This window comes from Asterias rubens, chromosome 17 (genome assembly GCF_902459465.1).
Source record: "Asterias rubens chromosome 17, eAstRub1.3, whole genome shotgun sequence".
NCBI classification, from domain to species: domain Eukaryota; kingdom Metazoa; phylum Echinodermata; class Asteroidea; order Forcipulatida; family Asteriidae; genus Asterias; species Asterias rubens.
In genome coordinates this window covers 423,743-444,704 of record NC_047078.1, presented here as the reverse complement: position 1 = coordinate 444,704, position 20,962 = coordinate 423,743, and the positions used below count along the sequence as shown (strand labels likewise).

Genomic DNA, 20,962 nt, shown 5'->3' with positions numbered 1-20,962 from the left:
GGTTTTCACATATGGCAATAGGAATCTTACAGTCTAAATAAAGTCGTTGAAATATGCTAATGATATGGCAAACAAAATTATCAATAAATATTTACAAAGGCCACATTTGATTGTCTACGACCATACTACGTTGAATACACCGGTTCTCGTCTGATCACCGAAGTTAAGCAATGTCGGGCCCGGTCAGTACTTGGATGGGAGACCGCCTGGGAATACCGGGTGTTGTAGGCTTTTCATTTTTGTTTGTCAATAATAAATCTTGATTACATGGTTCCGGGGTTACTTTTGGTACCAATTGATTGTCTTTTTTGGCACAACAAACTGTCTCGAAATCTTAAGACGGTTGTCATTGTTTTCTTGTGTTTAATCTAATCCCTTTTTTAGGTGAGCTCAATTCAATTCAATTAATCTTTATTAGATCCAAAAAAGGGTAATTCAAATGCTCGCATACAGTAAAAACTTTGACACATTAAAAACATTAAAAACAGACAAGGGCTATGTATAAGAAAGCTCACTAAAAAGCGAAAAGAAAAATACTGGAGACTGGGCGATACAATTTATAATTAATGTTTAAAATTAAGATTGTGGTGTGTTATTGCGAGAGGGATAAAAGAGGATGGGTAGCGGTTTGTCGCAGCTTATGGCACTCGCAACACGACCAGACCTTGGGATCAGCTGGTTGGCAAGCACATCATGAAGCGGATGGTTAGCATCATTCAGTAGCATATTTAGCTTGCCAGCCAGCAGGTCCTCATATACTGTGTCAAATGCGGACATGAATCCCCAAGAATCCTTCCTGTGGCTTTAAAAATTCTATTTGTCCGATCCTTTGCACTCCCATGTACCTTTCCTGCCCAACAGATCAAGCAGTAGGCCCAAACACTAGCAAACCCAGTGTCATAAAAAAATTGACAACATTTTACGATTGACATGAAACAAATTTGTTTCAAAGAAAAAGCATACGAGAATTCATATTTTTATTAATGGAATCCACTCGCTCATGTTCATAACAAGGTTTACTAATATGAAGGCTTCGTAAAAACTATATCACTGGAGCTTCTACTTTATACAAAGTACTTGAATACATGATCTCTTGATTCCTTGCTCATGTGGTCACTGGATCAACGATCGTCACTGAGTTGGTTACTTGGATATGGTCGTCACAACTTGTATAGTCCTCTTCCCCAATAGGGTTCATCAAACTTACTGACTGTGTGCGCTCCACCGTTGTGTATTGAAAAATGCTAATAATCTTGAAGCTTCATGAACATTGTTGTTTGTATCATGCCGCCCAGTTGAATTGCACAATCGTGAAATATGCTAATGATATGGCAAACAAAGTTATCAATAAATATTTACAAAGGCCACATTTGATTGCCTACGACCATACTACGTTGAATACACCGGTTCTCGTCTGATCACCGAAGTTAAGCAACGTCGGGCCCGGTCAGTACTTGGATGGGAGACCGCCTGGGAATACCGGGTGTTGTAGGCTTTTCATTTTTGTTTAATAAGGCCAGGTAAAGAAAAAAAAACCAGTTGATCGTCCAGGTTTTTACAAAAGGATGAGGGTCTTTTTATTTTTCATTTATTTTTTCTTTCAAAGGTGGCCATGAAGCATTTTAATTCAAACTGGTCACAAATTCTACAGTTAAAGTCACCAAACTCACCACCCACTTTATGTTTTTACAAATACAAGTTCTCAAAAGAAAATATGCAGAAAACAAATATTTTTGAAGAAACAAATGTGAAATAAAAAAAAGTTAGCATTACATGATGTGTCTTTGCATTTATCCCTGTTTTTATTCTAGTCCTTTTCAGGTGGGCTTAAAAAGAGGTTTACTTTGTATAAGCTGAACGGTTTGTACAATCAGGCCTGATACCACTGAGCCCTGATACCGCTGAGGCTATGAAGACGATTGCCTCCATGCTCCTTGTCATTGCCTTGGTGCCCTTGCAATGCTCCAGTAGAAATTAACAATTTCATCATAGGGTGCCCTGTACCAAGGAGAACATGTCTTGGTGCCCTTGCCCTTCAAAAAACGAAGCGTACATCGATATTGACCATGCTTTTTAAATTTGATAATTCTCCTCTTTAAATCAATTCTATTTTCTTCTTTTGGAAACAGGTGTATTGGTGGAAGAATGGTGTTCAGATGGATCATTCGTACATCACTGATGGTGCAGGGGCTAGAAACACTCTTCCTATAACAGTTGGTTATAGTGATAACAAAGCTGTGTATAGATGTCAAGTAAGCAGTCGGGTTTTACCTCAACCTCTGACGGCTCAAGTACAGTTCACTGTTTTCTGTGAGTACAATCAAACTTTATTGTCCCTGCATGGCATGGGAATCTCCTTTGACCTTTTTTGTTTACATGAAAACACACATGCCTTGAACTTCCCTCTTGAAGGGCCACAGCAATTGTCCACTGGCAAGGGGCACTTCTATCAGGAAAATGTCAATTTGTGTTGTAACCTCTGCAAGAGCACCACAGCAAAAGCCCAGGGCACACAGCAATAACTGTGGGTGCTGCTGGTTGTTTGGAGGCCTGAACACACCAGTATGAAACAAACATTAACAAGGGCTAAACAGTACAATAGAGAAAGAGTAGGCCTGATTAAAAAGTAAAACATAGAAAGATAAAAGGGCAGATACTGAAAAAAGTACACTATTGACCCTTTGCACACACGTCACACGCGGTGATTAATGCCATGCTCACCATGTTGGTGGGCAAGTTAGGTTTACGTGTATTAACGCCGCGTCGCCTAAAATGCACACTTTTACTGCATAACGCACAGCATAGAGTTGTTTATAAAAATGCACAGTGAAATTGCCCACCAATATGGCGCATTCAAGATGTTTCTGATGATGTCAGGTGAAATGGGTCAATACAACAATAGTAAAAAGGTATTATAACAATGTAGGATTTGAAACTTTGCATGATGAAGATACAATTCAAGTCAGGTTTGCAGAGACACGGGTGTGTCGTGGCTGAGTGGTTAAGCGCACCGGATTCACATTCTGGTGTTTCTGGTCGGCAGAGTGTGGGTTTGAGTCCCAGTCTTGACACTTGTGTCTTTGAGCAAGACACTATAACAGTTATTGCTTCACCCTTTGGATGGGGTGTAAAGCATTGGCCCTGTGTGTTGTGTCAATGCATTTAAATTAACCTGTCACACTTATCGCTATGAGAAGGGGTTTCTCTTAATGTGGCCGCTGAATGCACCACAATACCTTGTTATACAAACAAGGTGTTATATAAATGTGTCATTATTCGAAGTGAGAACACTGGTCTTTAACCAAAAGCATACCCATCCTTTAACTTGTTCTTTTATGATACTTAAAGTCACCTGGAAGTGGTATTTTTTCAAAATAAAGCTTTTGTCACTAATATTATGTGTTTTGATGAGTGGAATGTGAATAAACAGTTAACTAAGGTTTTAACAAATCAGTTCTTATGTTATTTACAAATTTAAGAGTAGACCCCGACCCGAGAGGGCGCTGTTCGTGACGTCAATCGAGGCAGACTTTGCCTGTAATGCGTAGAGTAAACACAATTGCAAAGTACATGTACGGACCAAGTCGTGAGTTTGTACGTTTCAAAAAAAGATTTTTGCCGACCAGATGTATTGCTGCTGAATGCAGAAAAACACTTTTTGAAACGTACCAACTCACGACTTGGACGTACATGCACTTTGCACGTGTGTCTACTATACGCATGGCAAGCAAAGTCTGCCTCGATTGACGTCACAAAAGGGGTAGGCGGAGTCAGCCCCCCAAACAACTTTATACATTTTTTAAACATATAAATCGTGACAAACAATTACTAAAAATATTGTTTTATTGTTCGTAAGCATATACTCTTATGTTTGAAAGAAAAAAAATTCTATTTCCAGGTGACTTTAAGTTTTGTGATGATGGTTATAGTCATTTGTCTGCTTGTCTTTTCTACAGTTCCCCCAGCCTATGTTAACATCACGGGTCATGAGCAGATGGTCAACACTGGAGCCACATTGACACTCCATTGCAAATCAGGTTGGTTTAGAGAGAGAGAGTGCATGGTGCATGTTTCCCTCCATCCTACAATCTAGACTGTTTTAAGAGAAATATCGTTTCCCACAGGCCTGGAAATTCTTTTTTTTAGAGGGTAAAGGCTCAGTCACACATGCCTTGATATAGAGAATGAAAACAAGAATGATAAAAATGCATGCCCTTGATTGGTTGAATTGCTCCACGCAGAATACGCCCCACTTATTCAACCAATCCAGGGCGTGCATTTTCATCATTGTCGTTTTCGTTATCTTTATCGGGGCTATTTGACCAGGCCTTAAGTCTATTTTCATTTTGCAAAGAGTAAAATCTTAAAGTCTATGGACAACTTCTTAATGGGCGGGCACCAAGGCCAAGACCAGTGCGACGAAGGCCATGGCCTGCGTGGCCATGGCTTGGCCTCCTTGTAATTCCAGACCTGTTCCTACTTTCAGCTCCCCTGAGTTTATTTTTCATCTTCAATATTTTCAGCCCTTGTTGCACCGCGAGTGGCTTTCAGCCTGTTGAGGATAAACTTACATTTAAGTAAATAAATAAATGTAAAAACATGCATTTGTGATTTTGGTTATTTTTTCCTTCTAATTTCATAATGCCTTTCCCAAAATCTTCTTCAACCTACAAAAATGTATAAGTTGGGTACACATGTGAGAATACTGATCTTTTTACAATTACCAAACGTGTTCAGCCGTCGATTTCACCAAACTCTTCCTAACTTGGGATTAATCTAAGGACTTAGGATGAGTTAAGTTCCGTATCCATAGATGTTAGGATGCATTGAACCCATCTTAAGTTAGGACGAGTTACTCATCCTAACTCATAGCGTTTTATGAAATCTGCCTTGGTTCAAATATCTTCCTAATCAAACATTATCTCTAATTGATTGTCTTACAGCAAACAGTAACCCAAGTGCTTCTATCTCATGGTATACCGGCGGTCAGCAAGTCAGCACATCACCAGACGTTGTTGTAGCAGCTCCAAACGGAGGTTTCATCACGTCACAGAATCTGACTGTCACTATGACTGCGCAGATGAATAGCGTGGACTATATGTGTCAGGCCACCAATCTTGAACTCTATGAATATGCTAATGCTGTAGCTACTGTTAGCGTCATGTGTAAGTTTGTTTTCTTTTGCAGGGATGTAATTTCTCCATTGTAACCGGAAATCCATGTTTTTTTTTAAACCCCCCCCCCCAAAAAAAAAAAAAAAAAAAAAAAATAAGAAAATAAATAAAGAAATAAAGAAAATAGAAATAAACAACTAAAAACAAATACTTTATTTTAATATTTTTATTTATTCACAAGATAATGAAGATAAAATCAATTGGAACACCCCAGATTACAGAGTAGGGCTTTCAAACCAAAAGATAAATATTTAATAAAGCAGGCTTCACGCTCACAAGCTTTCATACTTTGTGCTCACAGTTCAGGTTTTTTCATCAGCCTATCCGTCCCTGATTTACAAACCTTGTTCCTTCTGCTCCAACAGATCCTCCACAGATACCCGTAATCTCCGGCTACGAGGAAGGTCGCGAGGTCAAAGCCGGTAACCTTTTAAGACTTACCTGCATCGCTGTAGGTGGTAACCCTCTAGCTACCCTCACCTGGCAAAAGAATGGAGTAGATCTGGAGGGTAGCTATGGAACCAGTGGACAACTCGCTACCAACGAGCTACCTCTTATACTGGAGCAGACTGATAATAAAGCTAACTATAGTTGTAGAGCGTCGAATGAAGCTACACCGGAACCACTGGTTGCTCAAGTCTCACTGGATGTCCTCTGTGAGTTTAGGATCTCCTTCTTGGTGTAACTGTTCTTAATCTTCCCGCTTAGAGACGAGGGGTGGATTAAACAACAAGTTAAGACTAGTCTTATCTAGAGTTAGGACGAGCTACTCGACCAAACTTAGGACTAGCCTTAAAACCTTAATAAATCCTTAAGAGTCCTTTAGGACTAGTCCTAAGCATCCTTGTGAAATCAACCCCCGAGAGGAAATTTCATAGACCTGCTTAAGCCAAAAATATTGCCTAACAATTGTCTGCTAAGCAGAACGGAGCTATGTTCTTGCTGTATTTTATTGTCACAAATTCAATTGAATTCAAATCAAGTCATATCCTTTGGAGATTCAGTGGGTTTTACTATGATCCCTGATAAATAATTGACTCTCTTTGTTCAGTTCCCCCAGAGAGAGTTTTCGTGACGGCTGAACCAGCAGAGTGCCGTGATGGAGACAGAGTTGTAGTGAAATGCAAGACTGCGAGTAGCAACCCGGCTAGTGAGCTCTCATGGTGGAAGGATGGAGTACCTGTTGATGGTGAGTTGTTACATGAGGCCAAATAAAACCCTTTTAATTTTTCAACTTGGGGGCAGTCAGGTTGGTTCAATCGTTTCTCTTCATGCCTTTCACCTTTGTGGACCCCGGTTTGAACCCTGACCGGAGCCTTGCATTAGTATTGGGTTTGTTAATCTCTACCTGACTGTGTGGGTTGTCCCTATGGTGTTTTCCTCCAATCATACCATCATTTCAATTTACCTCCTAAGATCTGGATCCCAGTTTCAGTCCCAGTCACTGTTGGCAGTGACTCTTACCCCTTGCTGTTCCCAGAGGTTCCTTGCAATCTTTAACTCCAAGGGTTACCAAAAGGTTGAATTTATCTTCTAACATCCCATAGTATCATTTTTTTTTAAGTCCGCAACTACTCTCTGTATTCCGATAAAGAATTTACATCTTGGGGTTATTTTGATCTTTCTAGGTGGAGCAGCAGTTACTGAATCCTCAGACAACAGCGGCTACTCAACAAGCAGTGAGCTGGTAGTAGAGAAAGTCTTATCATCAGATAATGGCCAAGTGTTTCTCTGCCGCGCTAAGAATGAGCTGATTGTAGAAGCAGTTAACGATGGGTTGATCATGAACGTCAGATGTAAGTACATACAGCTAAGTGCATCAAAATTATGCTTACCAGATTAATGTTCAAATCATTGTTCTGTGTTTTCTGCGGCCAACATAACAATGGTTTATCGTGTCTTTATTTTTGTGTAAGTAGTGACATTAAATTTATGCTTAATACCAGAGTAAAGTAACCACCTCATATGTTTGGTCTTGGATAAGTTTGGTATGCGCCTACAGCCCTCAATCCTCTTCTATCTTCCCACTCTTCACCAGAATGTCACAATGGACTTGAATAAGATTGGTTTGTCCAATCAAATCGGCAACGGTTATCCTCCACTTTCCTCCAACTCATGAAGATGACCATTGAGTATCCAGGAGAGTGGCGGTTTATTTTATTTTTTATTTTGTTTATTTTAAATCTTTAGACATACACAATGATTACAAGTTAAGTTGTTAACATATTTTTTGTATACTTGTATTCCACAAACAATGTTTGACATCTTTTCAATTTTGTTCCTTCCCAGTTAAGCCCCAAATCAGCGTCGCAGACAAGATGACAATCAACACCAAGGAAGGCCCAGGCCTCAAGATCCTAAACTGTACCTCTAAGGGAAACCCTGAAGAGCTGACGTACGTCTGGCATCAGAATGACGTCCCGATTGTCTTGGATGGGAATACACGCTTCACGTTGAATGACGCTGGCTCGTTGTTTGTCCATAATGCGTCAAGGACGGAGGTTGGGAATTATATGTGTCTCGTTAGTAATGACGAAGGGAACAGTAACATCACGGCCATACTCGATGTACAATGTGAGTAGTTAGGGTTGAGTAACTTTTATTTTATTTCAGTTTAGTAATTCTGGTTGTAAAGCCAAGAACTCTCAGAGTAGAGAACTTAATCACTGTAATAGACCGTATTGAATATGACGTCACCGTTCAATTATCTGTCCTCTGCGAGCGTGTGCGTGTGTGTGTGCGTGATTGTGCCATAGAAATCAAACCGGGAACATTGCGTGCTGCCTGTTTCATTGATGTACGTGTTGAGACGCGCATAGGGTTTGACCTACAAGATGGCAACTTTCATAGCAGCAAAGGGGTTATTCAATACGGTCTGTATATATAGCCAAGAACCAAAAGCATTATTAATCACTAAAACCCAATGGAGAGAAGACAAGGAAGGAAGTTTTATCTTCAGATGTGGGAGGAAAACTCTAAGATTAAATGTATGGGTCTTTCTTATTGTGTATTGTTTAATAAGGGAATAAAAGAGTAGTGACTCGTTCTTCAATTGCCGTTTAAAACCGGCAGGGTCGTGGCCATGTGATGAAAGGCTCGGGCCGAAGGCGAGGGCCTTTACCACACGGCCATGTACATGTAGGAATAGCAAAACTGTCCGAGGTATTTGTGAATGTGAATTTAATGTCCGAGTATGACCTGTCAACACAAAGCCTTGGCTTGATTTCACAAAGCACTAAGATTCATCTTAAGATGAGTTGTCAGTATCACCACAGTGATTTGTATTGTGACATCACACTTTGCTTTGCAATTAAGAGTGAAACACAGTTAAGATAAATTTTAGTTCTTTGTGAAATTGGCTTCTGAACATTGTTACAACCACTACATTTCCTGTAAACAGCACTTCAAATAAGTTTTATTGGAATGGTTGATTTTTGATTTTTCTCTGAAAACAACCTTTTTTTTATAAACCAGATTCACCGATCATTTCAACCGGAGACCAGATCGTAATCAACCGTCACTCAATCAGTGAGTTAGTGTGTGAGGCCGATGCTAACCCTAAACCAGATAGCTTCATTACATGGACTCGTGATGGATTTGATCTCAGCGCTCATCAGATGGAATACTCCGAGGGTAAAGCTCTGCTCAGAATCTTGAATGTGTCTAAGGCGGACGGTGGACTGTATACGTGTTCTGCTGATAATGGAATAGCGCCGGCGTTTACTAAGAACATACAGGTTGTTGTACAGTGTAAGTATTTATTATTATTTGTGTATGCAAGTTTGCCCTGAACAAGGCTAAAAGCCACTCTTGGTAAGGGGCTACAAGAAGAAAACCCTTTTAGGCCTGTACAATTTTGGAGCAGCGTTTGTTTTGCACTCGGTGGTGATTTGAACATCATACGGTGCATAGAGCCAAAGCGGAGGTTTGAGAAAGACCCTGTGTCTTCCATGTTTCCTCCTCCCATGTTTAGGTTCATCCATGCTACTGGAGTTGTGGCAGTAAAACACATCCTTCTCTCTCTGTACTTTAATAAATAATAATAATAATAATAAGACTTGTAATGCGCACATATCCACCCTGCTGGGTGTTCAAGGCGCAGTAAAACAAAAACAAAAACAAAAACAAGACACAACACAAAGAAAAAAAACAGACACAACAAAATTAGTCATTGAAAACCTGTGACATAAGATAAATTTTGAGAAGAGACTTGAATTTTGTGCTACAAAGACAAGATCCAAAATTAAGTGGTAGAGGGTTCCAGATGCGTGGCGCGGCTGAAGAAAAAGACCTGTCACCCCATGAGTGTCGAGATTTGGGTTCAATGAGGAGAAGCATAGAACTTGATCGAAGATTCCTTGATGGAGTGTAAACTTGAAGCAGTTCGGAAATATAGTTGGGAGCCTTGCCATTAAGAGCTTTGTGGACAATGAGCATCAGCTTGAAGATGATTCGTTGAGAGATAGGGAGCCAGTTTAAAAAAAATTGTATTTATTTTTTCCTTCAGTTGTTCCTGAGATAGATCGGACCGTTGCCAACAAGGTAGCACAGAGCATCGGTCAGACGGCCGTACTACGCTGTCGAGCTGAAGGAGCACCAGTCGTCAGATTCAAGTGGTTCCAGGGAGCAGCTCAGGTCAGTAAGAAGCTTTGATGAGAAAGATACAAATCTTAGCAGACCTGTCTGCCAAACATTAATTAAGTGCCTTGGACGCCCGCAGATAGAACGCTTTTAAATTTGTGTTGTATAATTTCTACATTTATTTTTGGGATTACTAAAACTTCCTGGAGGCAAGTAAAACACACATCTAACTAACCCGGTGGGCTACTTTACAAAAGGCTGATGAAGAGCAAGACTAGTATACCTTCATTCTTGAAGGGGCACAGCAAATCCCTCTGGTAAGGGACACTTCTATGAGGAAAATAAAAATTTGTATTGGAACTTTGCAAAAGGGCACCACAGCAAAAGCACACGGCAATTACTGTGGGTGCTGTGCGTTATTTCGAGGCCTGCCTATGGTTGGTAAACAGTTTGCAACAACTAAATCTATATTTCCCATTTTTCTTAATGTTCAGGTGAATTTAACAAGTGACCACTACACCTTTGACACTCGGCAAGATCTGACCTACTCCAACCGATATGAGAGTCGCTTATACATCGGACCTGTTAATGAACTCTTTGATTATGGGACATACGTCTGCAAAGCTTACAATAACCTCGGCGAGACTACTTTTTCTGTCCAGCTGGAAAAAACAAGTAAGGAACATTGTCATTTCAAAATAATGATTGTTATGACTAAAAACTTAATGTTACCCACATCCCAAACATTGGACCCTACATCCATCTCTACCTTTCCTTTTATCTTCAGGTGAGCCAGAAGCACCGTTCGGTCTCAGAGTTGAGAAAATCACCCATGATTCAGTCAGACTAAGCTGGAAGGCAGGTAAGAATCATAACAAATGTGCAATCGCTGTGATTAATATTGGTTCCATGCCTAACGTTTTAGAGTTGTAAAGTTTTTTCTTTTTCAAATTTTCTTGGATGTTCTTTAAATTTGTAAACATTTATTTTAAACTTTTTAATGCTACTTAATATACAAATATAAAAATCCTTACACTGTTTGTTTTTGTTCTAATGTGTAATGACATTTTTAGTGGTTTACTTTTTAATTTTGTTACATTGTCTTGCGCCTTATAACAGCCCTTGCTTGGAATTGGCACATTATGAATTAAATCTTCAATACATTTTTAATAGATGGAAATTGGCATCGAGTAATATGCCTTTGATTTTTTTTTTCCACAGAACTTTGGAAATACTGAGTATACAGTTCTAACACACCGGTGTGTATAGGTAAAACCAAAATTAATATCACTATTATTGTTCACAACCAGGTTTTGACGGCGGTCGGCCCCAAACATTCCAAGTTCGTTTCAATCAGAAGGGAAACCAACAGTACCAGTATGTAGATGTCATCCCAACTGAAGAAACGACGTACACTGTGACCAACCTCAACCCTAGCACTGATTATGAGTTCACTGTACGTGGGAGAAACGATCTCGGCACCGGAGCTTACTTCCTTGGGATTGTATCGGCATCAACCGAAGGTACAAAGATTTACAATCAGAAGATTTTGTTCAATACTTTTGTTTTCTAAAGTGATTCTTAAAATATCATGCAAGTGACTTTAATCCATTAATTGCTTCCTGTAACCCAGGTGTATTTATAGATACCTGTGAGTGCTGGGTTGGTATTATGTTTGACAATCCTGTAATTTTTTTGATGAGTTACCTATTTCTTTTCTTTCCACACAGTCGCACCATCTCAACCAGTTGTCCCAAGTCCATCAGGTAAGCTCCTTTTTCAAAACATCAAAACCTTGGCTAACGCTTCTACTAAGGCTCTGGGCTCCTGGTTTTGGCTCTGGGCTCCAGGCTCTAGCTCTGGCCCTGGCTCTCGGCTCTGCCTCTGGGCTTCAGGCTCTGGCTATTGGTTCTGGCTCTGGCTTTTGGCTCTGTCTCCGGGCTCCGGGCTCTGGGCTCTGTCTCCGGGTTCTGCCTCCGGGCTCTGGCTTCGGGGTGTGGGGCTTCAGGCTCTGTTTTCTGCCTCCGGGCTCTGGCTTTTGGCTCGTAACTTTGGCTCCGTACTCATGGCTCTTGCTTTGGGCTCCATAATAACCCTAACTGGTAAAAAGAAGAACACAGGTTTCCTGTCTTACCCCATGCTTACCCCATCGTTGTTCTTGTCACCCATCTTAAGGTATCCTAGTGGGGAATATCCCTCTTTACCTCTTCCTCTTGGTCACCTTCTTGAGTCTCCTCAGCTGTGTCTTCCTCAATCTCTTCCTCATCTGTTGCCTCGTCAAGAGACGGACATCCAAGAAAAAGAACCTAGGTGAGTAGAGTCGCGTTGTTTTCTGTAAAACCACCTTATAATAAAAATATTAATAATAATAATAGTAAAAATATGAATAATTTGTTTGAATACAGAACCCAAGTGTCTATCTATCCATCAATCTAGTATACATTACAATGCAAGTTCAACTTCATTCTTTATTGATTCACAGCCAAGAAATCTGACATCAAGCTGAAGGAGATAGAAACCGTGCATTCGTAAGTTGAACATTTTGTCAATAACAACTCTGGAAACAAGTAGAAATTTAGACAGGATGATTTATAAACTGTTATTTTATTGGAGATGTTCCCCCTTTCATCCCTTTTCATCAAGTTGATACAAGCAGACCTTGCAATCTTCACTCGGTTATAAGAGATAATGTTTTCTTCCATTGAGCTTTGAATAAATCCTGCCTGCAGGAAGTCCAGGCTCTGTGACTCTTGTAAACATGTGAATAGTCCCTACCTTTACTAAGTGTTCTTTTCATTAATTGATCATACAGAGACGAAGGTAGTGCGACCGTCACAGAAACACTCGACTCCATGTCTCATCGAGACCAATCAGAATACTCCAAAGATCCTTACTCCGATGATGAACGTAGCTATGACGATCATCGCTATGGCAACCAGCAGTATGACGACTACAGCTATCAGACCTACAGTGATCAGTACGATGACGATCGGCAGCCGATCGCGACGTCCCGTAGGGAACCGGGATCCAGTTACCATAATGCCGGGTACCGACCACCATCATACGCACCGAGCTGGGACAGTTTTGGTAAGTAAGGCCATATCTGAATTGGGGGGTACAGTTAAAATGACTGTTGCTAAGGGTTTTGTAAAGGGTGTCCTATACTTCAATGTATGATAAGGAAATCTAGACATAGCCAAAGCCACCAGTTAATACGACTGTTGCTAAGGGTTTTGTAAAGGGTGTCCTATACTTCAATGTATGATAAGGAAATCTAACCGTAGCCGTAGCCACCAGTTAATATGACTGTTGCTAAGGGTTTTGTAAAGGGTGTCCTATACTTCAATGTATGATAAGGAAATCTAACCGTAGCCGTAGCCACCAGTTAATATGACTGTTGCTAAGGGTTTTGTAAAGGGTGTCCTATACTTCAATGTATGATAAGGAAATCTAGACATAGCCAAAGCCACCAGTTAATACGACTGTTGCTAAGGGTTTTGTAAAGGGTGTCCTATACTTCAATGTATGATAAGGAAATCTAACCGTAGCCGTAGCCACCAGTTAATATGACTGTTGCCAAGGGTTTTGTAAAGGGTGTCCTACATGTATACTTCAATGTATGATAAGGAAATCTAACCGTAGCCAAAGCCACCAGTTAATATGACTGTTGCTAAGGGTTTTGTAAAGCTTGTCCTAATCTAGACATAGCCATAGCTGTAGCCGCCAATTCCGACACAGCCTTAGCCAATGTAAAGGTTGGTCTATAGCACCCTCTCTTGGTCGTTGATAACTAGTCAAAGAATGTTGGAGAAAAAGGCTACATTGGTGTGGTAAGTGTGGTTAACAAATCAAAACAGTACAAAAACAAATTGTACAAACACTGTTTAGTAATCCACTCCACCAAACACCTACTCATTACAAATAAAGTGAAGGTAGTTTGAACAGGCCTGATGCTGCACAGAGGCAACAAACGCGATTGCCTCCATGCCCCCTGGTCGTTGCCTTGGTGCCCTTAAAATGATAGAGTAGAGTGAAGGTGGTGTATACAGGCCTGATGCTGCACAGAGGAAACAAACGCGATTGCCTCCATGCCCCCTGGTCATTGCCTTGGTGCCCTTCAAATGCTACAGTAGAGTGAAGGTGGTGTATACAGGCCTGATGCTGCACAGAGGAAACAAACGCGATTGCCTCCATGCCCCCTGGTTGTTGCCTTGGTGCCCTTAAAATGCTAACAGTAGAGTGAAGGTGGTGTAAACAGGCCTGATGCTGCACAGAGGAAACAAAGGCGATTGCCTCCATGCCCCCTGGTTGTTGCCTTGGTGCCCTTCAAATGCTACAGTAGAGTGAAGGTGGTGTATACAGGCCTGATGCTGCACGGAGGCAACAAAGGCGATTGCCTCCATGCCCCCTGGTCGTTGCCTTGGTGCCCTTAAAATGCTACAGTAGAAATTTACACTTTCCTCCAAGGGTGCCCTTTACCAAGAAGAGGTGCCTAGGTGCCCTTGCCCTTTCAAAAACGTAGCCTGGTTGTATAAAATTGCTATTGAATTCATTGTTCATTGCTCCTTTACAAAATATGCCTTGTTTTTCCTTCTATTTTCAGCTCAAACACCAAGCATCTTGACAGATCAGATCAGTGAGGACCAAGAGGAACGTAACTATGCCGACAAGCTACGACGTAAACAAGCTCAGCTAACTACAGGTCCATCCTCAGCTAAGCAGTTTGACTACACCTCATCTGTCACTCCGAGTCCAGTACCAAGCAGCCTTGGTAACTTTGTCCAGTTGACTAAGGCTCGACCTACTGCTAGCCAGGCTGGTAGTGAAGAAGGGTTCCTAGTGTAAATCCAAGTCCAGGGCCTTCTTTCAACAGAGCTGCTTAAGAAAACAGGTTTCTTGTAATGATAAACAGGTTTCTGCTAAGCAGAAAACATTGCTTAACAGTTTTCTGCTTAGAAGGATTTAGTTTTTGCACGGTGGGAGTATAATAAGGTGAGGTTTGCGGTAACACCACGTGTATATCTCTCTTTTGAGTATTGTTGGTTCTGAAAAGAACTGGTGCTTGACAACTCAACTTTTTTATCAGTATGCTATGATCGTCTTCAGGAGATTTCTGATAAGCAAAATTAAACAGGATACCAGTCAGAGGGGGTACATTTGAGATGGTATTTGAGCTTGTAACATTATTCTGGTAAGCAGAAATGTTTTGTGCTATAACAGAATGACTAAGTTTTTAATAACGTTTCTCAGTCTCTGAAGATAACTTTCAGTATGTGAATTAATGTAAAATAACTTCCTAAAGAGGGATGTGTCATAATAATCAAAGCAAACCTTTGGCTGGACGTCATGGAGTTGTGAACTCTCTATGTGAATTAATGTAAAATAACTTCCTAAAGAGGGATGTGTCATAATAATCAAAGCAAACCTTTGGCTGTACGTCATGGAGTTGTGAACTCTCATTAAGTTACTGCGGACACACAAGGGCTCTTCATAGGTATTGTATGGAGAGTGCGTACCCTTGCAGTAACTTGATTAGAGTTCATAATCCCAGGCCTGATACTTCACGGAGGCAACGGAGGCGATTGCCTCCGTTGCCCCTTGTCATTGCCTTGGTGCCCTTGAAATGCTCCAGTAGAATTTTACAATTTCCTCATAGGGTGCCCTTTGCCTAAGAGAAATTGCCTTGGTGCCCTTGCCCTTTCAGAAACGAAGCATACAGGCCTGTAATCCCATGTGCAGCCACAAGCCTGCTTGAATCAGGACGACACTACTTTAACTTCTGTATTTGTGTCTTACTTACAATATTTACTTGTACCTTTTAATTAGATGTCTTTTTTTTCTTCTTTTTTTTTTGTGTCTATTTTAGAATAGTTTTTATTATTGTCAAAAAATGTGTGTGTGCCTTAATTTGTGACAGTAGAATAATTTTGTTAATGGAATTTTAAAGCGTAATGCTTCAAACCATGGGGGCCTTTGGTACCGCTGACCACCACCCCTCCAACCGAAACCCAAAATGAAACAAAGGTGATCTTCAAAGATTCAAATTTATTTGAGATTTTGTTTATTAATTTCTAAAATATTATTGTTTGGGATCAGTTGTTGAATGTCCAACCTCCATGAGGTTATTACATTGATTATGATAAATAATGTATCTATGTGTGTACATTTTATGTAAACTTTCTCAATGCATCCACAGTATGTTGTACAAAAAACATTCCAAGATATTCTATAAAAGTGGAGAATTTCGAAACAACGGTGAATCAACATTAAAACAAAATCATTAAGAGTTTTATCCAAGGCATAACTCCCCTTTTCATTGTATCAGTATTGGTGTTTGACCAAAATCTAAAATCACTCCCAGATAACTTGTTTTTCATTTCACCAGCTCTATAAAATTTAACATGTGCCTTCATGTTTTTAGATTGCATGCAATTTTTGTCACTGGCAAATGCACAAATGCAAGTTTTTTTATATTTTCACGCATCAAACATCTTTTTTTGGGCTTCTAAGGGCCATTTGTAATTGTGGATAGTCATGATTTATGTATTTAGTACTATACACTTTGTTGAAAAGTTTAAAAATTAATATCAAGAAAATCTTGCCGTGGCCCTTATGTCTAATTTTACAAATTGTTCAAAGTGGCATTGTGAGTACATCTCACCCAAAAACATTGTAGCACAGTAGTATAGATCATTTTTATTGTATCAATTTATATTAATTAATGTATTTTTTGTCAATTTTGAATAACTGTTACTATACATAAACATTGTAATCTATTGTAAAAATGTTTTTACACTGTATTAAATTAATCACATATAAAAACTACAAAACATGTTGAAGAGTAGCAGCTTTTTTCCACGCTGTTTCTGTAAAGTACCAGTTGTGCAAACTCTATTTTCAGAAACTCATTAAAGGCAGTGGACACTAACTCAAAGAATATAGTGAAAAACCATACCCAAGTTTGGTTGCAACAACCGAAATCAGCTGTTGCATTTCTAAAGATTTTCCGTAACAATTTTCAGGAATATGACTTCATTTCACCGGGGAATATTTCACAGTAAAAAAGAGTTGTAGTATGTACTTCATAATCAGTAAGCTTTCAGTCTAAAAATATACAATGTTTTTTATCCACACCAATCCTGTTTATTCAGGTGAGAGACTGGATTGAAACTATGAGGTAGCTCTCGAATTGACCTTTGACCATGCTCCAGTAAATGGTTCCATATAGTCAATCTACCTGTGCTTTAGTCTAATCGGTCTAGTTGCCACCTGAACTTGCTCATACCTTTAAATTTAGTGTATTCTTATCGGGCATTCAGTCCCAACTCCAACCGAATGAGTTCTAGAACTTGTGGGTGAATAGTAGCGAGTTTCTCTTTACTCAAAGCCTGATCGCATGAGAGATACTCAATCCGATAACACCTACTCAGATCACCTTTGACCTCATCCCGATAAACACCTCTCAATGTGACTCGATGGATTAAAAAACCGCTCGCCTGACGGAGTACTGACATGAATTTAAGCTCATCAAACTCACCCTCTGTTGGACACCAGAAACTCACATCCCTAATGTATAATGGAGGGTGTCTACTCCTAGGCTGGAATGGTACACTATCAAACATCCCAGTAGGGTTGTCAATTTCTTTCAGGGGGTGTGTTCTTTTAAACTCCTCCCACAAGCGCATGTCGGTTGACCACAGCAACCGAATGTCATCAATATGCAAGAGATGCATAATGAGATGGTCTAAAAATAGAAGCATGATGTCATTGTTTGAAGCCCCTTTGCCGCACACACCTACAGTAGTCTGGTTTCCACAGCTGTCTGTGAGCTTTATGATACTCATATTGCTGACTCTTCCTTGCAAGCAAACAACACATTGATCAAGGTGACTCGTTTCTTCAGTTACTTCACTTGGCATCTTGCAAGAATGTTCGCTCTCACTGTGGTTTCGCTTCAGTGAATTTCTTGAATCCGCTGATGCATTACCAACTAAAGATCCATTCTTTACATCTACTCGCGAAAAGCTCAATTTTGATCTGTTGCCATGAAGACCCGTACCCTCTAAAAGTTTAGAAACCGTCTTTTCCCAAGATGCATCATTTGCGTCCCGTGGTACAGTGAGTAGTAACTGGTGCGTGATGGGAAACGTTGTAGAAGATAAGACACATCTGTGAAATTGTTTTCCAGCAACGACACATCCCTCATTTGCATAACTGTCAATCAAGGTGTCTAAATCACAAAGGAGGTGTGGTCTCAGAATGGTAGCTTCATGAATATTCAATGATTTATGTAAAGTGTAGACTCCAGGACAGTTGTTCTGGTTGCCATGACAAACCTTGGCATATTCATCTTCTTGAAGAGTCTTTGTTTGAGGGAATGTCATCTGAATGGTTGAGGTTATCCTGGTCTTCAGGAGGTTAAGAGGATGGTTCAAGTCAGAGAGGAGATTTCTAAAACAGAAAATCAAAAAACATTTACTTCAAGAATGAATGATGAAGCATGAAACTTGCCTGCTTTAAAAGACTTATTCCAATGCTTTGCGCTGGATTAATTTAAAGAATTTCTTGAAAATATTTGTTCAACATATACATGGAATTTCATCTACCACACATTGAAAATTCTACAAATCCCTTCCAACCATCGTGAACAGCTCCGTATGGCCGGACACTAACCTTTGGATCAATGACGGTTGTACAAATTGTGCCTGCAGGAATGTCCTGCACCCAATTTCACGAAAGTTTACGCAACTGCGTAGGTCCACTTGTGCAATGTTTATTGCATAAGTTGAGCCATAAACAGTGCGCAAGTGGACTTACACAGTTGCGTACAGTTTTGTAAAATCAGCTGCAGGCTCTTTCGCTATGGTTTCATTGAGAGCTGAGATCAATCTTAACTGCAGTCTAAAACAGCTAAGCTATAGTGTGACATCACAATACAAACCATTATGCTGATGTTGACAACTCATCAATTGTATTAGTCTAGGTTACATACAAATTGAGCCATCAGAAAATCAAGGCTCTTTGGCTATGATTTCATTGAGTAACACGTGTACAGTCAACCCTCATTATACAGCAGTAACACAGAGGTTCTTAGTTTAAAAAAAGCCCTTCTGAAGTCCCAAATCTCATTTCTGCTTTGAGTTTCTTTGTTTTTCTGTCCTCTTAATACAACGTTCCTATTATAAAGAGGTAATTTTGCCAGTCCAAGAGATCTTAATACAACGAGAGTTAACTGTATAACACACTGTTTCATTCCTTACCTTGTCATGAATATCTTTAAGTCTCCTGGGCACTGGAAGTCAACGGTTTGTCCATCTACGATTGTTGACAATGTCTCAGTCAAAAGGAGACGATCTTGAAGCGATGGACTTTTCTCAAATACATGAGTGATAGCTCCTTCAGTTAGAAAGCCCTTGTCTTGACCTCTGTAAGAAAATAAGACAGTAAGTTGGATGGAGTCCACACAATAACATGTCATGGTTTTGTTTTAAATTATGTTTGGAATTTTACGATTATTATGGGCGAGTGTTTACAGTTTACCAAGGGTGTGTTTTGCCGAACTTGACAAAAAACAGTTTCTGGAGTTAAGTTTTTTTCTTAAAGATTTAAAAACGGAGCTTTTGACTTCCATTTAACTGTTTAGCTATTTCAAAGGTTAGATAAACAGAGCTCTCACTTGTAGCCTGTAGAATCATACTCCTGGTACTCCCCTGCTCTGAATGGAACAGTCTGGGTCAAGATGAGGTCACCATAAGTCGCCATGGCAACAATCTGCCATGAATTCTGCGGTTCTCTTTGAGGGTCGTCTGCTGGGGTGCCTCCCTGGCCGTTGCAAAGAGTCAACAGAATCTCACCAGCTGGACTCAACTTCTGTGCACCGCTAAAACATAGAAACGAGAAATGGATCACATCATTATTGTGAAGGGGGTTCTTTTATGGTTGGGAAGAGAACAAGTTGTGTTAAACAAACTTTTTAGCAGGTTATGATCTGGGTTTCAAAGAGCAGCTCAAACGTGGGTAAAATCTCTGGGACCAATTTTATGGCTCTGCTTACAACCTATACTTTGTTCTTCACAATTTAGTTTATTTTATTTTATTTTATTTTATTACCTTTAATCCACCAATACATAAGAAATGACATTGGTGCAATAGGGAAACCCCGAACAGGCACACAGGCCCACTAAAAGGGGATCCTTGTTTACACATCGAAAACCGAAAGACAAGGGACAAGCACAACTACAGGCAAACAACCGAAGAAAACAAAGAAATTCACATTCCTGGAAATTGCAGAAAGCAAAGCCATAAAGTTGGACCCTTACAATTACACTTATTAAGTACAGCTGTATATCTCAATTGCCCCAGCATCTAGCTTGATTGAAACATTAAACTCTCACATAGTGATCAGGTGCACTTGAATTTACCTTTTGAAGAAACTTCTGAGTAGATCCCTGTTCTTAGCAATGTTTGCCTTTCCAGGAATGTGAGGAAAGTTGAAGATGATCCCTTGGAACTCTTTTCCCTCCAATAATGTATTGTTGTGAAGTTTCGTTGCATCGACACCAAACAAACAAGTCACACCTACAGGGAAAACGCGGAAAGTAAAAACTCACATAAATTAAGTCGTAAGGTTTATTGCAATTACCGCCTTACTGATTTTCCTGAATTGCCGAAAGGCACTTTGGGACGGGAAAAGGGGCTTACAAAGCCCCTTTACCCATCCCACAGTGCATTTAGGCCATTCAGCAAAATCAGTCAGGGCATGGAGGCAATTTAAAACCTATGGCCCCGCAAAAAAAAAATGAGCGGATTCATGTACAAATGTTATTAAGTTTACACTTTGAACTTCAGTCTCATTATGATTTACAGTAGACCGCACCCTACTGTCTGACCATTCACTATCAATCATCTAAACATAAAAGTAAACAAAAAAACCCAGAAACTCATTGACACTCATGACATTGCATTTGAATATTCTTGCATTTGACGCAATCATTTACCATTTTGTTTCAGAGCATCTATGTTCTGCCTGCCATTATTCCTCTTTACAACAGCTTCCTCGATCTCAAACGATGTTGCAGTTATGTTGACATTCCGACTTTCATCTGAGAGTTTCTGACTCAAAGATCTTGCAAAAGAGAAATTTCCCTCACCAAGAAGAAGGAGCGAAGAACAGGAGGCGCACAATCCGTCCATCTTTACTTTATCAA

The 20,962-nt window shown here is 40.0% G+C and overlaps 2 protein-coding genes and 2 non-coding genes across 4 annotated transcripts in view; 3 read left to right on the top strand and 1 right to left on the bottom strand.

The window, feature by feature from the left end:
- The window catches only part of LOC117301425 (nephrin-like), a 30,815-nt gene extending 15,516 nt beyond the window's left edge, over positions 1-15,299 (top strand). The window contains exons 7-23 of the mRNA XM_033785408.1: positions 2,130-2,310; positions 3,957-4,037; positions 4,944-5,165; positions 5,540-5,830; positions 6,226-6,363; positions 6,803-6,970; positions 7,464-7,748; positions 8,649-8,924; positions 9,682-9,809; positions 10,250-10,430; positions 10,543-10,617; positions 11,066-11,278; positions 11,486-11,521; positions 11,931-12,065; positions 12,238-12,283; positions 12,568-12,842; positions 14,359-15,299. Of these exons, the coding sequence (XP_033641299.1) occupies positions 2,130-2,310; positions 3,957-4,037; positions 4,944-5,165; positions 5,540-5,830; positions 6,226-6,363; positions 6,803-6,970; positions 7,464-7,748; positions 8,649-8,924; positions 9,682-9,809; positions 10,250-10,430; positions 10,543-10,617; positions 11,066-11,278; positions 11,486-11,521; positions 11,931-12,065; positions 12,238-12,283; positions 12,568-12,842; positions 14,359-14,600 (2,973 nt within the window). The 3' untranslated portion in view covers positions 14,601-15,299. The remainder of the gene's footprint in view (positions 1-2,129; positions 2,311-3,956; positions 4,038-4,943; positions 5,166-5,539; positions 5,831-6,225; positions 6,364-6,802; positions 6,971-7,463; positions 7,749-8,648; positions 8,925-9,681; positions 9,810-10,249; positions 10,431-10,542; positions 10,618-11,065; positions 11,279-11,485; positions 11,522-11,930; positions 12,066-12,237; positions 12,284-12,567; positions 12,843-14,358) is intronic.
- On the top strand, positions 113-231 carry LOC117301878. Its single transcript, XR_004520368.1, has one exon. It is a non-coding gene; the product is annotated as a 5S ribosomal RNA (ribosomal RNA).
- On the top strand, positions 1,377-1,495 carry LOC117301875. Its single transcript, XR_004520366.1, has one exon. It is a non-coding gene; the product is annotated as a 5S ribosomal RNA (ribosomal RNA).
- A 310-nt stretch (positions 15,300-15,609) lies between the features above and the next one.
- LOC117301424 (ferredoxin-fold anticodon-binding domain-containing protein 1 homolog) lies at positions 15,610-20,957 on the bottom strand. Its single transcript, XM_033785407.1, has 5 exons — positions 20,753-20,957; positions 20,177-20,333; positions 19,432-19,635; positions 19,016-19,180; positions 15,610-18,206 (listed from the first exon to the last, which is right to left on the bottom strand). Exons 1-5 carry the CDS (start codon positions 20,946-20,948, stop codon positions 17,060-17,062), a joined length of 1,869 nt encoding a protein of 622 aa, XP_033641298.1. The 5' UTR covers positions 20,949-20,957; the 3' UTR covers positions 15,610-17,059.
- Between the last annotated feature and the right edge of the window lie 5 nt (positions 20,958-20,962).